This window comes from Malaclemys terrapin, chromosome 8 (assembly GCF_027887155.1).
Source record: "Malaclemys terrapin pileata isolate rMalTer1 chromosome 8, rMalTer1.hap1, whole genome shotgun sequence".
Taxonomy (NCBI): domain Eukaryota; kingdom Metazoa; phylum Chordata; order Testudines; family Emydidae; genus Malaclemys; species Malaclemys terrapin.
The window spans coordinates 88,762,386-88,777,062 of record NC_071512.1 but is presented as its reverse complement, the minus strand read 5'-3'; the positions used below and the strand labels follow the sequence as shown (position 1 = coordinate 88,777,062).

The 14,677-nt window shown below is 42.0% G+C and overlaps 1 protein-coding gene across 3 annotated transcripts in view; it reads right to left on the bottom strand.

The window, feature by feature from the left end:
• The window catches only part of NEGR1 (neuronal growth regulator 1), a 739,102-nt gene that overhangs the window by 298,815 nt on the left and 425,610 nt on the right, over window positions 1-14,677 (bottom strand). For all 3 annotated transcript variants that reach the window (XM_054037808.1, XM_054037810.1, XM_054037807.1), the window contains exon 4: window positions 8,387-8,518. In XM_054037808.1, coding sequence (XP_053893783.1) covers window positions 8,387-8,518 — 132 coding nt within the window. The remainder of the gene's footprint in view (window positions 1-8,386; window positions 8,519-14,677) is intronic.

The following is a 14,677-nucleotide window of genomic DNA, read 5'->3' as shown; positions in this document are numbered from 1 at the left end:
GGCAGTGTTCTTTGCCTCAGTTTCTGACTAGCAAATGTCCCTTTAACACAACACTCTCTTTTTCTTCTGCAGCACCCCACTCATGGTTGGTTGTCCTGGGTTAGCAAAGACCCAGAGTTCATTGGTGTGTTCACATGGGCTCACCTAGCACCCCAAAAAGGGAGGGGCATATGAACAATGCCTCCACTGCTGCTGCTGCCTCTGCTACTGGAAACTATTGAAGCACTTTGAGGAGAGGAAAGTGATCAGGAACAATCAGCATAGTTTCACCAAGGGGAAGTTATGCCTGACTAACTTAATTGCCTTCTATGATGAGATAACTAGCTCTGTGGATGAGGGGAAAGCAGTGGGTGTGTTATTCCTCGACTTTAGCAAAGCTTTTGATATGATCTCCCACAGTATTCTTGTCAGCAAGTTAAAGAAATATGGGCTGGATAAATGGACTGTAAGGTGGATAGAAAGCAGGCTAGATCATTAGGCTCAACAGATAGTGATCAATAGCTCCATGTCTAGTTCGTAGCTGGTATCAAGCGGAGTGCCCCAAGGGTCGCTCCTGGGGTCGGTTTTGTTCAATATCTTCATTAATAATCTGGAGGATGGCGTGGATTGCACCCTCAGCAAGTTTGCAGATGAACTAAACTGGGAGGAGTGATAGATATACTGGAAGGTAGGGATAGGATACAGAGGGACCTAGACAAATTGGAGGATTGGGCCAAAAGAAATCTGATGAGGTTCAACAAGGATAAGTGGAGAGTCCTGCACTTAGGGCAGAAGAATCCCATGCACTGCTACAGACTAGGGACTGAGTGGCTAGGCAGCAGTTATGCAGAAAAGGACGTAGGGGTTACAATGGACGAGAAGCTGGATATTAGTCAACAGTGTGCCCTTGTTGCCATGAAGGCTAATGGCATTTTTGGGCTGTATAAGTAGGAGCATTGCCAGTACATCGAGGGACACTATTCAGCATTGGTGAGGCTTCATCTGGAGTACTGTGTCCAGTTTTGGGCCCCACACTGCAAGAAGGATGTGGAAAAATTGGAAAGAGTCCAGTGGAGGGCAACAAAAATGATTAGGGGGATGGAGCACATGACTTATGAGGAGAGACTGAGGGAACTGGGATTATTTATTTAGACTGCAGACGAGAAGAACGAGGGGGGATTTAATAGCTACTTTCAACTACCTGAAGTGGGGTTCCAAAGAGGCTGGATCTAGACTGTTCTCAGTGGTGGCAGATGACAGAACAAGGAGCAATGGTCTCAAGTTGCAGTGGGGGAGGTTTAGGTTGGATATTAGGAAAAACTTTTTCACTGGGAGGGTGGTGAAGCACTGGAATGGGTTACCTAGGGAGTTGGTGGAATCTCCTTCCTTAAGGTTTTTAAGGCCAGGCTTGACAAAGCCATGGCTGGGATGATTTAGTTGGGGATTGGTCCTTCTTTGAGTAGGGCGTTGGACTAGATGACCTCCTGAGGTCCCTTCCAACCATGATATTCTATGGTTCACTGCTGCTGCTATCTCTGCTGCCACTTGCTGCTGTATGTTGCCACTGTTTGCCACTGCTGTTGCCAGTGGTGGTTCGCTGCAACCTCTGCTGCTTTCTCTGCCACCACTCAGCTGTGCCACTGTCATTACCACTGCTGCTACTCCGCTGACCTTGCGTTCTGAGGTTCCAGCACTTAGCACAACTCTTAGTAGTGATTTCATCTCTTAGTTATTAGAACCTCTCTGCTGCCACCTCAGTCTTTCACTGAAACACTGACGCCACACCAGGTCTAAGGTGTAACCCCTGGACTTGCTCCTCACTGATTTCAGCTCCACTAATCACTGAACAGAAACAAGGAGTCTCTATTGAGTCTTATGAGCCATGTCTTTAAACACTGGAAAGGGGAGGATCAAATACTGTCTAGGATTCTTTAGGCACATTCTAGAGCATCAGGTAGGAAAACCGGTCCCCATCCTCTGTCATTTTCACTGTGATTTGGCCTCCCATCCTGCTGCTTAGCAAGTGAGGTTCAGTAGGGTGACCCCCTCAATCAGGGCATGCGAAGTAGAGTCCTGCTGTCCTTTAGTCATACAATAAGGATAACAACATTTCATTACCCGTGTATTCAATACCAAAGTGAATTGTAACACAACATCGGCCAAAATTGATCACTTTGGCAATGCAGTTCTCTCTGCTGAACACCTCGGCAGACTAGGTGTGTCCATGCAAATATAGTCTGCTCCTGAAGTCTTTTCTCTCAGTTCATTACTAGATGTCAGGGGCGAGCTCATTCAGACCCCGCTTACATAAGCAAATGCTGACTAAAGAAGAGGGACAAGGTCCAACTGGCATGCCAACTGCTGAAGCTAACATTCTGTAACTGCAAGATATCTTTGTACCGCAGGGTCTTCCCATCACATTAAAAAACAAAAACAAAATAAATCAAAACACACACACACACTTCACTGGAAGCATATGTAAAAAAACTGACAAAACTTCATTAGCCAAAATTAAACAACAGAGTCCCTTCTCAAACTAGCAATATACTCTCCCAAACAAAAACTCTCACGTAGACAAACATGCCACACACTCAGACAAAAAACATGAGTGAATAGATTAGTTGTACACTGTGTCCTGAACATCAGCAGTCTTGGGCTTGAATTAGGGCTGCCAATTTGGGTTGGACTTATTCCTGGAAATTTCATCACATGACATAATCTTTAATTAAAGATTAATCTTTAATTCCTTGGATAGCTCAGCAGGGAGAGAGTTCCAGACTGAAGAATACCCTCCCTCAACCTGGGGAGCCAGACATTTCCCTCATACCCTGTCCCTAACTTCTCCAATACAACAATAGCAGGAGGGATAGCAAAAGGTTCCCCTGCATTTTCCATTTCTTCATCCTAGAGAATCACAAGAGGCTAGGTAGCTCTGAAGATCACCTTCTTTCCCCTCTAACCCAGAAAGGGAGTGAGACAATAGGAGAAGAAAGGAGAAATAATAGGATGCTAGGAGAGGAAGACATGGGGAGTCCTGAGGTAAGGGAGACAGATGTGGCTGAGTGGTTCAGAGGGAAAGGGGGAGAAAGATAGGGAACGGGCCATAGGAGACTGAGAGATTCTGATTCCTGTGAGGACAACAGAAAGACTGTCTTAGAACCAGGGAAGACAGGTGTGACGGGTTGGATCACAGAAACCCCCTTGGGAGCTGCCACCTGATGTAACAAGACTGCCCCTGCTTCTGTTTTCCCTGCCAGCTCAGGACTCCAGCACCCTTTCTTGCTGAGCCAGACACTCCCGTCTGCTCCGACATAGACCCAGGGTTTTGAATAACTTGCTCCAAAGCTGCAAGTTTATCTGAAAACAGCTCACAGAAGTGTGCTTGTCTTTAGCACTCAGATGCCCAACTCCCAATGGGGTCTAAACCCAAATAAATCCGTTTTACCCTGTATAAAGCTTATGCAGAGTAAACTCATAAATTGTTCGTCCTCTATAACACTGATAGAGAGATATGCACAGTTGTTTGCTCCCCCAGGTATTAATGCATACTCTGAGTTAATTAATAAGGAAAAAAGTGATTTTATTACATACAGAAAATAGGATTTAAGTGGTTCCAAGTAATAACAGACAGAACAAAGTAAGTCACCAAGCAAAATAAAATAAAATGCGCAAATCTATGTCTAATCAAACTGAACACAGATAATCTCACCCTCAGCGATGCTTCAGTAAGTTTTTTCTCAGACTGGACACCTTCCAGGCCTAGGCACAATTCTTTCCCCTGGTACAGCTCTTGTTCCAGCTCAGGTGATAGCTAGGATTCTTCATGATGGTTCCTCTCTTTGTTCTCTTCCACCCCTTTATATATCTTTTGCATAAGGCAGGAACCCTTTGTCCCTCTGGGTTTCCACCCCCCCTCACTGGAAAAGCACCAGGTTAAAGATGGATTCCAGGTCAGGTGACATGATCACATGTCACTGCAAGACTTCATTACCCACTTGCCAGCACACATAGATACAGGAAGACTCACAGGTAAACACAGCCATCTGCAGACAATGGTCCTGGTTAATGGGAGTCATCAAGATTCCAAACCACTATTAATGGCCCACACTTTGCATAATTACAATAGGCCCTCCGAGTTATATTTCCTATTTCTAGTTTTAGATACAAGAGAGGTACATTTATAAAAATAGGATGATCACACTCAGTAGATTATCAGCTTTGTAATGATACCTTACAAGAGACCTTTTGCATGAAGCATATTCCAGTTACATTATATTCACTTATGTTTTTATAAAACTATTCCAGTTACATTCTATTCATTTCTTATTATGTTTTTATAAAACCATATAGACTGCACAACGTCACAACAGGCTCACAATGTAATTTGCACTCAGGGGTTCAAAGACTCTTTTACTGGAAGGTCCCCAAAATCCTATTATCTAGCTGTGGAAGGGGCTAAAAATGAATTTACTTGTCTCTCTTTCAAGTCCTATGTTCAAGATTTGCCTTCAGTATATGTGCCTTTGGTGATGTCAGAGGGCTGTCTTGACGTAACAGGCTGTTTGGAGGCATGGCAGGGGCATGCCTAGTAGACCCACAGGTCAAAATCCTCTGCAGGGGGCACACAGGCACTGTGGATGGAACTGCAGTGTGAAGGCTGAAACAACAGCCGTGAAGTGACTCTAGTGATGCTCTGCAGCTTGGGTCAATTTAACTGCCAAACTTCTACAGAGACCACTTGCATAAAGCTGAGCACAGAGGTCAGGATCTAGTCCTAAAATCTTTGCTCCTGGTTATATAAATATCCCAACTGAAGTTTGGCACATACTCAGGGCCGGCTCCAGGCACCAGCCAAGCAAGCTCGTGCTTGGGGCGGCAGATTCCAAGGGGCGGCATTCTGGCCGCCCTTTTTTTTTTCCTTTTTCTTTTTGGTTTGCTGCTCTGGCCATCCTGTAGGGGGCAGCGGCGCGGAGGAGGGGAGCGCCCTGCAGCAAGCTCGGCAGGGCAGCCCGCATCCTTCCCTCCCAGCTGACCGGAGCGGCGCAGAGCCCTCCCAGCATGCAGCGCAGCGGGAGGGGCCGCGTTGTTAGCGCCCTGCTGAAGCCCTGGCTGCCCCCCTTCTCTCTCTCCCTTCCTCCCCCCCCCCCCCCACTAGACTGGGCGTGCACTCCTCTGCACGTCTGCAGCACAGGGAGTCCCCCTGCACCCTGGCTCTAGCTGCCCTGCAGTTTTTATTTTTTTTCTGCTTTACCACTCTGGCCACCCTGCAGGTGGTTTGTGTGTGTGTGTGTGTGTGTGCGTGTGTGCGCGCGCTTTTCCGCTCCGGCCGCCCTGCGGGTGTTGTGTGTGTGCGCGCGCGCTTTTCTGCTCCGGCCGCCCCGCAGGTGTTTTTTTTTTTTTTTTTTTGGCTTCTCCACTCCAGCCTCCCCCCCCCCCCCCCCCCCCCCCCCCCCGCAGTTTTGGTTTGTTTGTTTGTTTTTTTGCTTGGGGCGGCAAAAAAGCCAAAGCCGGTCCTGCTCATACTGCAGGTTCTCAGCGCTGACATTAATTTTCTTCTAAATTACTTGAAACAGGAGAAAATCAATTTGGCTGCTTTCTGGAAAAATTAAGACAGATACTTGATTGTTCCAGATGTTTTATTTCATTTTTCTCTAGCAAAAAAAGGTTCATGCAGAAATAAAAATTGCCAGCATTTAATCCTAGACACAATTAGTTTGTAGCCATAAATAAAAATTACATTTATATTTTTATATATTTATATTTAAAAGTAGCTAAAGTGTAAAGTAATATTTGAATAATTCATTATTAAGGAAGTGTATATGTGACTAAGAATTAGACTGGAGAAGCTATTAGGGCTCTCAGTATAAGGAATGATGTACTTGATAAGGCTATAACCCCCCATCAAGTTGCAAAGTCAAACTGGAGGCATTTGTGTCACTGAGCTCCATGACAGAATAACAGTTTACAGGGATTAAAGTATTTATTACTGAGCACCTCGCTAAAACAACTCTTTCAGCCTCCCCAGTTCCCTCTTCTGTACCTCAGCTCACTCCTTCCCTCTAGGTGCAAAATTCTGCCTTTAGCTGAGCGGCTCTTGAAGAGGAGGTGGAAGAAAGAGGAGAGCTGTGAGAAATCTAAGTTTATTTGGCAAAAATGCCACCCTGAAGCTGCTGGCGAGGATGGCTGAGAGGGCACCGCTACAATGCTGCCAGGTACTATTAACAAGGAGAAAGTGTGAATGTGACTAACAGTGACTGCTGCATAGGCACAAGGGGTCTTGGGGCTGGAGATGCCACTTAACCAGCAGAAAATGTCCCCTTGGGTACATGGGATGTAGGGTAGTGCACCTGCTGAGTATACACCTTGGTGCTCACTTAACTCTGTAAAACATTCTGGGACACAAGTTGCATGAAAGTCACTCCACAAAATAAGGGCCCCAGTCTACAAACCTTTATGGATGTGAAGCTAATTAGACTACTGTAATGATAAAGGACCAATATTGTAAGGATTTGCAGTTGTACTGTAATACACTATATTACAACAAAACATTGACGAATAACAATGCTGTACTCTTACATGTATAAAACTATTATAGATATCCATAAAACTAACACTAATTTTAGATTTTTAAAACAATTATTTTTACTTTCCAAAATTTGGGGTGCATTCAACAAAATGTTCATGGAAACGAGGGACACAGGAAACTCAAAGTACAGACTCAGTGTTAGCTTCCTGAAGCAGTTCTGCTCATATTATAGTTTTACCAATGTAAACCTGATCTGCAACGTTTCTATGTATTTCAACCCTGGACCTCTCTGAGGCAGAGAGATTGCCAATTATGGTCAATTACGCCAAACCCTCTGGTGATTTAGGGACATGTAAAAAAACCTACCAAGGTGCTGATTCTGCTTCCCTTACTCACTGACATCATTGTAAGTACTAATCCATGTGATTAAGTGAGGCAGAATCTTGACTGTAATGATAAGAATAAAACAATCAACTAAGCCTCTACGGGTAAAAGGCAACTGCATTGATCTACTACATCCCAGCACATAGTGGCCTACAGCCATACCATTTCATAAAATAAACAAGGTCAGGCCTGGTCAGTGTTCTGATAGGATATCTCCAAGGAAAACCCTAGTAATGCATTTAGTAGTGTAAGCAATTCTGCCAGCCATACTCCTCTCTCTGAATCATTACAGAACTAATTTCATAGCATGGTGCTAAAAGCACTGCACTGTTAGAGACACTAACGTTTGAAGGAGACACAAACTAAAGTCCTTGCAACTTGTAATTATTTAAGATCCCAAGGCAATTTTCAAGAGAAGAGACGTGTTAATCCTGGTGATCTGACCAAATTACAATCTCAGTCATTGCATTTAGCCTACCTAAAATTTCCCTTGTAGTTTCACCTGAAGAATTTATTCTCATTTCCTCCCCTTAAAGTTACACAGTTTTACTAGCATATAATTAGTGTATATTTAAAATCAAAAGAGTAGTGTAACTGCTCTAAACTAATAGGAGAGAGCTCTCCTGTTGGCTTAATTACTTCAGCCCCCACAAGTAGTAGTAGATATTTTGGCAGGAAAAGTTCTCCCTCTGACATACCGCTGTCCACACTGGCATTTAAATCAGCATAAGGTATGTTGCTCAAGGGGGTGGCTAATTCACATCCTTGAGTGACATAACTTATGTTGACTTAAACTGTAAAGTAGCAAAGCATTGACAAAAAAGCCCATGTAAGGACCAACTTGACAGACTATAAAGTAATCTAACAGCCAGTCTTATGCACTTCCACTGATATCAGACATCTCCACTAAGATGTTAATGAAATAACTGCATTCTAGCAGAGCTTCTCATGTACTGTATTTGTACTGGGGTTATAACATAATAAGACCTGCTATTTAATAGACTTCCAATGAGATAGACCAGTTTAAATGATCTCTTCTTCCTACATTACTGTACAACTGCACAAAATTAAACCACAGAACACTGTGGCAAAAGAACTCTGAGAAAAGAATATAGCCTTCAATGTACAAATACAGGGATTCCAGTCCCATTAGTAATAATGAGAATTACACAGTTCAATCTCCAGTTTGAAAAAATATCACCACCCAAGAGTCTGACTTATGTCCACAAAAGCAAGAAATGTGAAATGTCAACCATTACCATCCTCCATTATGCAGAAGGGTTGGAGGACACATAGAACATTTCAACCTTTATTCCACAATGTCTCCCTTTTGTGGGACTAACTCATACCGTGAGTGTCCAGGATGTTTCGCTACTTTAATAGTAAAAGGCTACTATTTCAGCAGCTTGTTGCCACTATCCTACACTAGGCTGTTTTCTTCTCAGCTGTTTTTTCCCTCTCCACTGGATTTAGTGATTAAAAAGTAATAGGACTTACAGTTTACTGTGACTTTTACTTTTTTCACGTCTGGGACTGAGGCATCATTTTCTGCACTGCATTCATATTCCCCAGCCTGGTCTCTTGTAATTCCATAGATGTCCAGATATTGTCCATTTTCAAATGGTTTTGCTGAAATGAAAAGAGAGCGAGAGAGAATAACTTAGAGAAAGTTTAACGGGAGGTGCTTGAAGCATCATTCAGGTATAACAACAAACTCATGATTTTCTTCTGGATATTGCTGACAAAATTCTAAGGAAAGAGAAAGTTTAACAAGTGATACTTTAACAACTACTTCCAAGGAAGGGGTATACACATGTTCTTTATAATTAGTTCCCTAATCTCAACATACATCAGATATACTCAACTGCAAAATGAGCATAGATCTAACAACTTCTAGCACTGTAGATGAAATTCACCAATATGGTTCCATATATATTGACTTTTATAAAATATAACATGCTGCTTTCACTGGGAAACTGACACATTTTATATATTTTTAATGGGAAAAAATCATTTTGACTAAAGCTTCTGAATCCAAATATTTTATTAACGTAGACATCCATTATATTCTAGCTCATCCAGAAATCTGTATACACTATTGTAGATGCCTGCTTTCAAAAATCAAGAACTAGAACAAATAAAAAGATAACCGAGCAATGGAATAGCCAATATCTCTCTACTGAGGAGTGTTTATATTGTGCTAAATTCTTTATTCAATCTTCCTTCAGGCAAAATCCCTTTGATCCCTGTGAAAAACGGATTTATTAAGAGCTAAGTCAAAACTGAGCAAAGACATCTGGCTCGGCCCATTACATAGTAAGCAAAAATGGTATCATAATTAACAGTAATGGCCACATATTTATTTGATACAAAATAAGTTCAGAAAACAACTCAGATATGGGTATACATCACTTGTTGTGGAAGCAGTTATGAATGAATTATTTATTCTGAAGAAGGACAGTTTATGTCTCAAAGGACGAACTGGCTGTCAGGAAGCATGGGTCAGCTGACAGTACTGCTGCAGACCTAAGTTGTGACCTTGAGCAAGTTGCCACAACTCTCTGAACCTCAATTTTCCCAACACTGCACAGAAGTGTTTCCAGGTTTATTGTAAGCACTTTGAGATCCTTAGAAGGAAAGTTCATTTTTCTGTCCTTTGAATAATTCTCAATAGACTAAAGAACAAATAAAATACCTTTACATTCTGCACAAAGTTATAAACATTCACAACAGAACATAAAATAAATTGAAAACCATTAATGAAACCTTACTAAAATGCACAACAGTGGTTATAATAAATCATACCTTGGAATATACATGTTTAAAAAGGGGGAGGAATTGCTGGAAGTTGCTATCCACACTGTGACACACAGATAAGATTTGGTCAACTGTTAAGAACCTTGCAAACAATGTACAGAGCAATGGTAAAATCTTCAAATAGTTAGTTGTGTTAGAAATTCACTCCATGTAGAGGATGAGTACAAGGCCTGTTCATTGCTTAAGTTCCACTTAACCCTTATTTTGAGGATGTAATTGGTATATAGGCCTCATGCAAGTTCTCTACACAGGAGTTTTTATACTTATCAAGCTATTACTCACTAACAGGTCCCAGATACTCCAACTCTTTCACAGGAGAAAAAAACACAGAAAACACCAGTTCCAAAAAGTAGGAATGATAAAACTGCAGTGGAAAAAATATGAATTGAACTGAACAGTGATAAAATCTAGTGAAATAACACTGCTCTACAGCCAAAATGCTTCTGAAATAAATGTAGTCAAACTTTACTAATTCTGGGTCACTGAGAACGAAAATGATGCTTAAAATTTTTGATTGGCTCTAGTTTTCAAGATATGCTATTGGGTCAGTATATACGACCCTTGACTTGGGAATGGCGGAGGATAAGTGAGTTATAAAGGGAAGGGATCTCAATTTAAACCAGAAATGACTAAAATACTTCTTTGCCTGGATCTATGAATAAATCTATGACTGGGTTTGGACAGTACTTGCTTTTTAGGCAAAACAATGAATGATGCAATCTGAAGCTGGTATTGCGTCATACATGATATGAATTGCATCCTGTTATTCCTAGAAGTCATGGATGATGCAATCATAACGAAGCTTACATCAGTCTACTGAACAAATTCCCTTTATCAGCTCTAGAAATCATACAGTGTCGTGCTCTCTTATTTGTCAGTGTTTGATTTTGCAGAGGGACACATTTCTGTTTAGCCAAAGTGAGCAGAGATGCCTCGTACTTGTGTGAACAGTGCAGATAACTTCTGCTATGTTTGTGGTGAAGTGACTTTTGCATCACAAAAGCGCAGTATAACCACTATGGTTAAGAAAGCCTTTATTTTGGCTGCAAAATTGGAGATCAGGACAAGAGGTGGGCCCCACACATATGCTGCAACACTTGTGCAACAAATCTTCACCAGTGGTTGAACAGGAAAAGGAAATCTATGCCTTTTGCAGTGCCAATGATTTGGAGAGAGCCAACAGATCATACTAGCAATTGTTACTTCTGCAGGGTGCCTCCAGTTGGGAAAGGTGTGTCAAAGAAGAAAAAGTGGACTGTGCATTATCCAAACATTCCATCAGCTATACGCCCAGTACCCCACGGAGAAGGACTGCCGGTTCCTGATGCACCAGAATCATTCTCACTTGAGTCAGACGAGGAAGAGGAAGAGGATGAAACTTCTGGTCCTGAACCATCAATGTCACAGGACCCACATTTTCTCCCATTTTCTCCCATCCTCCTCCTCTGAACCACACCTCATAACACAAGGTAAACTGAATGACCTTGTCAGGGATTTGGAACTACCCAAGAGTAAGGCAGAGCTGTTGGGCTCCAGACTACAGCAGTGGAATCTCCTGGCACGGGATGTTAGGGTTTCCATGTTCCATGACCGTCAAAAGGATCTTATCCCATTCTTCTTCATGGAAGGTGATCTTGTAGCCTGCAACAACATCGATGGTGTGATGGCAGCCCTCAACATCGTTCACGATCCAGATGAGTGGATTGATTCATCGAAGACGAGTCTTAAAGCTGTTTTACTGCATAATGACAATGTTTTGCCATCAATTCCAGTTGGTCATGCAGTCCATATGAAGGAAACCTATGACAACATGAAACAACTTTTGAGGTGCATAAACTATGACCAATATCAGTGGCAGCTTTGTGGCAATTTGAAGGTTGTTGCTCTCTTGCTTGGTCTGCAGACTGGATACACAAAGTACTGCTGTTTTCTCTGCGAATGGGATAGTCGTGCAAGAGATTCCCACTACATCATGAAAGACTGGCCACTCTGACAGTCATTGGAGCCTGGGAGGAAAAGTGTTCAGCATCCATTCACCACTTGTTGAATCAAGGAAGATTTTGTTACCACCCTTACACATCAAGCTGGGTCTGATGAAGAACTTTGTCAAGGCCATTGACAAAACAAAAGCAGCTTTCAAGTACCTCCGTGGAAAATTTCCAAGGTTAAGTGAAGCTAAGATAAAGGAAGGTGTCTTTGTTGGTCCTCAGATTCGTGAACTTCTTCGAGATGATGCATTTGACCATGCACTGCGTGGCAAGGAAAAGACGGCATGGAAAGCCTTCCAGTTAGTGGCAATACATTTTCTCGGAAACAACAAGGCAGACAATACAGGTTGTTGGTGGAAAACCTCCTCAAGGCATACAAAAGCCTTGGTTGCAACATGTCACTAAAGATACATTTTTTGCACTCTCATCTAGATTTTTTCCACCCAACTGCGGAGCAGTGAGCGACGAGCACGGCGAGCGATTTCACAAGGACATTGCAACAATGGAGAAACGCTATCAGGGCAAATGGAGCCCATCAATGCTTGCAGATTATTGCTGGACAGTGACAAGAGACAAGCCAAGAAGCGCCGAATAGACACTGAATAGGACTAAACTATGTACAGAACAGTTTTTTGCCTTTTGTTTCATAATAAATTTTATTTATATAACCCTTTTGCTGATTTTTAAAGTGTTACATAAACAGGACAGGTGAAATATTATCATGTAAAGCAACCATAAACACATGAAAAGACCTAGGTTTACAATTTATGATTAAAACTCTACTATCTACACAATATACATAGACCTAAAATGTAAAAACTTAAATATCTTAGAAACAGTAGCCAATCAGTTGTTTTAATTGTCATCTTTGAATTCAGCACATCAAAATACATAATAAATAGCACATTTTATCTCTGAAGCAGACGACTTCTCAAAAATTGTAGACCAGTGTAATTTACAGGATACAGTAAATTGCACCAGGATGGTTTTTCCCCATGTTGTTCATAAGAGATAAATTATGAAAAGTAATCTTCCACAAAAGAACCAGCTGTTACTCGTCATATGGTTTGCTGCTGCTATGTGCTACTGTTGCCAGGTTGAATCAATTTATTGGAAAATTTTATTTAATATCACTATGAACAGAAACATATGTTGTTGTTCTGTACTGCATAAAACATATATTTGCTTGTATGTACTATCACCTACTTGAATGTGCTGTACGGTGTATGCTGTTGAGTCACTGTATGAGAACACTGTATCACAGACACTAATTTTGGCTTAAGAAAACTATTTCAGTGAATAAACCAAGGAACACTTTGCAGATTAATCTTTCAAAGTGCATACATTTGGCATATAAGGTTGCATTTCAGAAACTGATTGTAAAATCTTATTGTGGCTTGTGGTGGAGTACGAAATCCACAGGTGACTGGGCTGCATCACAGACTCTCTATGGATTCTATTCCAGTTTAGTGGCTGGAGGAGCAGCCACAGCTCCTTTATGTCCTCTCTGTGGGCTCTGGGGTAATTGGATCTAGATAGTTAAGCATATATTAGCTTCTCTTCCCACAAGGGACAGACTGGCTCTCTGTAAAAGGGGTGATGCGAGTGCTTTATGCAGTTTCTCTGTGATTAGAAGAATTTTACCCTATATTAGAGAAGTGAAAGTAGAAGACATGTCATATGGGATAACCTCATCCAACCCAAACAATCAGCAATCCACATAGACACAGCAGGATATCAATAACCAACACCACACTGTGAACAGACACCCCTGTCAGCACCTCCAAACCCAGGCTGATAAGCACTCCTGGTAATCATACATCACACAGAGTTCACTGGAGTAACGTATAAAAATATGTTTACGATTGTTTCTTCCTTTATTTCCAGTGCAACACAGTGCAACAGCAGCTAGATGGAGGCCCACCTCTGCTCCCTGGTCAGCCTTTTATACAGCTTGTTTTTTTTCCCTGGGTTCTCTAGTTGGTGAGCTAATGACCTCCTTAGCTCATCAGGCTCTCTACAGATGTAAGTGATTCATTCTACTCTTCCAAACTCAATCAAGCTACTTAACTCCTTCCTATTCTAACTGCACTCGGTGTCCTGGGTGATCTAAGGGTACGTCTACACAGCGTTAAAAGGCCTGAGGCGCAGCCGCAGTTAGCCTGGGTCAGCTGACTCAGGCTCACAGGGGTTGAGCTGAGGGGCTAAAAATTGCCGTGTAGACATTCAGGCTCAGGCTGGATCCCAAGCTTTCAGACCCTCTACCCTTGCAGGATAGCCACGTTCAACAATTCCTCTCCACTTTTAAGCAATTTTTCAGCCCCAGAGCCTGAGTCAGCTGACCCAGGCCAAAAACAGGTTTGTAATCCCTGTGTAGACATATCCTAAGTGACCAGGGTGCTGGCCTGCAAAGGGCTCTATTTGTAACTGCTTACAGCACTCTGTTACCCTCACAAAAAGAGAAGGATACACAATCCACCCTCACTCCTCTTTGCGGGAAGTTACATCATAAAAGATTTAAAATGTGATAATGTATCTCCTACAGAGGACTGTTCACAATCCTAATCCTTAGCTCTAGGAGCACTTAAAGCAAGAACTGAGTGACAGGGAAGAAAAAAGTTTCAATGGGATCAGAGGTGTACGTTATAAAATATTATGGGAAGCACTGGGTATAAAATCCAAAAAGGGTTCAGTGAAAGGCTTCCAGCTTCCCAGGAACTTATGGAATTTATTCAGCTACACAGAGGAGACCCTATCAAATTTCACATCTCAGAGGGCAATGCTCTAGTGAATCATATATGGAATGTTAGTATTTTTCTATTCATCCAAAAGGATCTACTCCAGTTTGTGAAAGACTCTTTATTTTCCCAAGTTTGTATGATAATCCTGCATCTAAAAGCACATTGTATAGAGGCCACTCACTTTTTGTTTAAAGATCATGTTGCAACATGAAGGAAATCAACTGACAAAAGCTGGGTGAGTA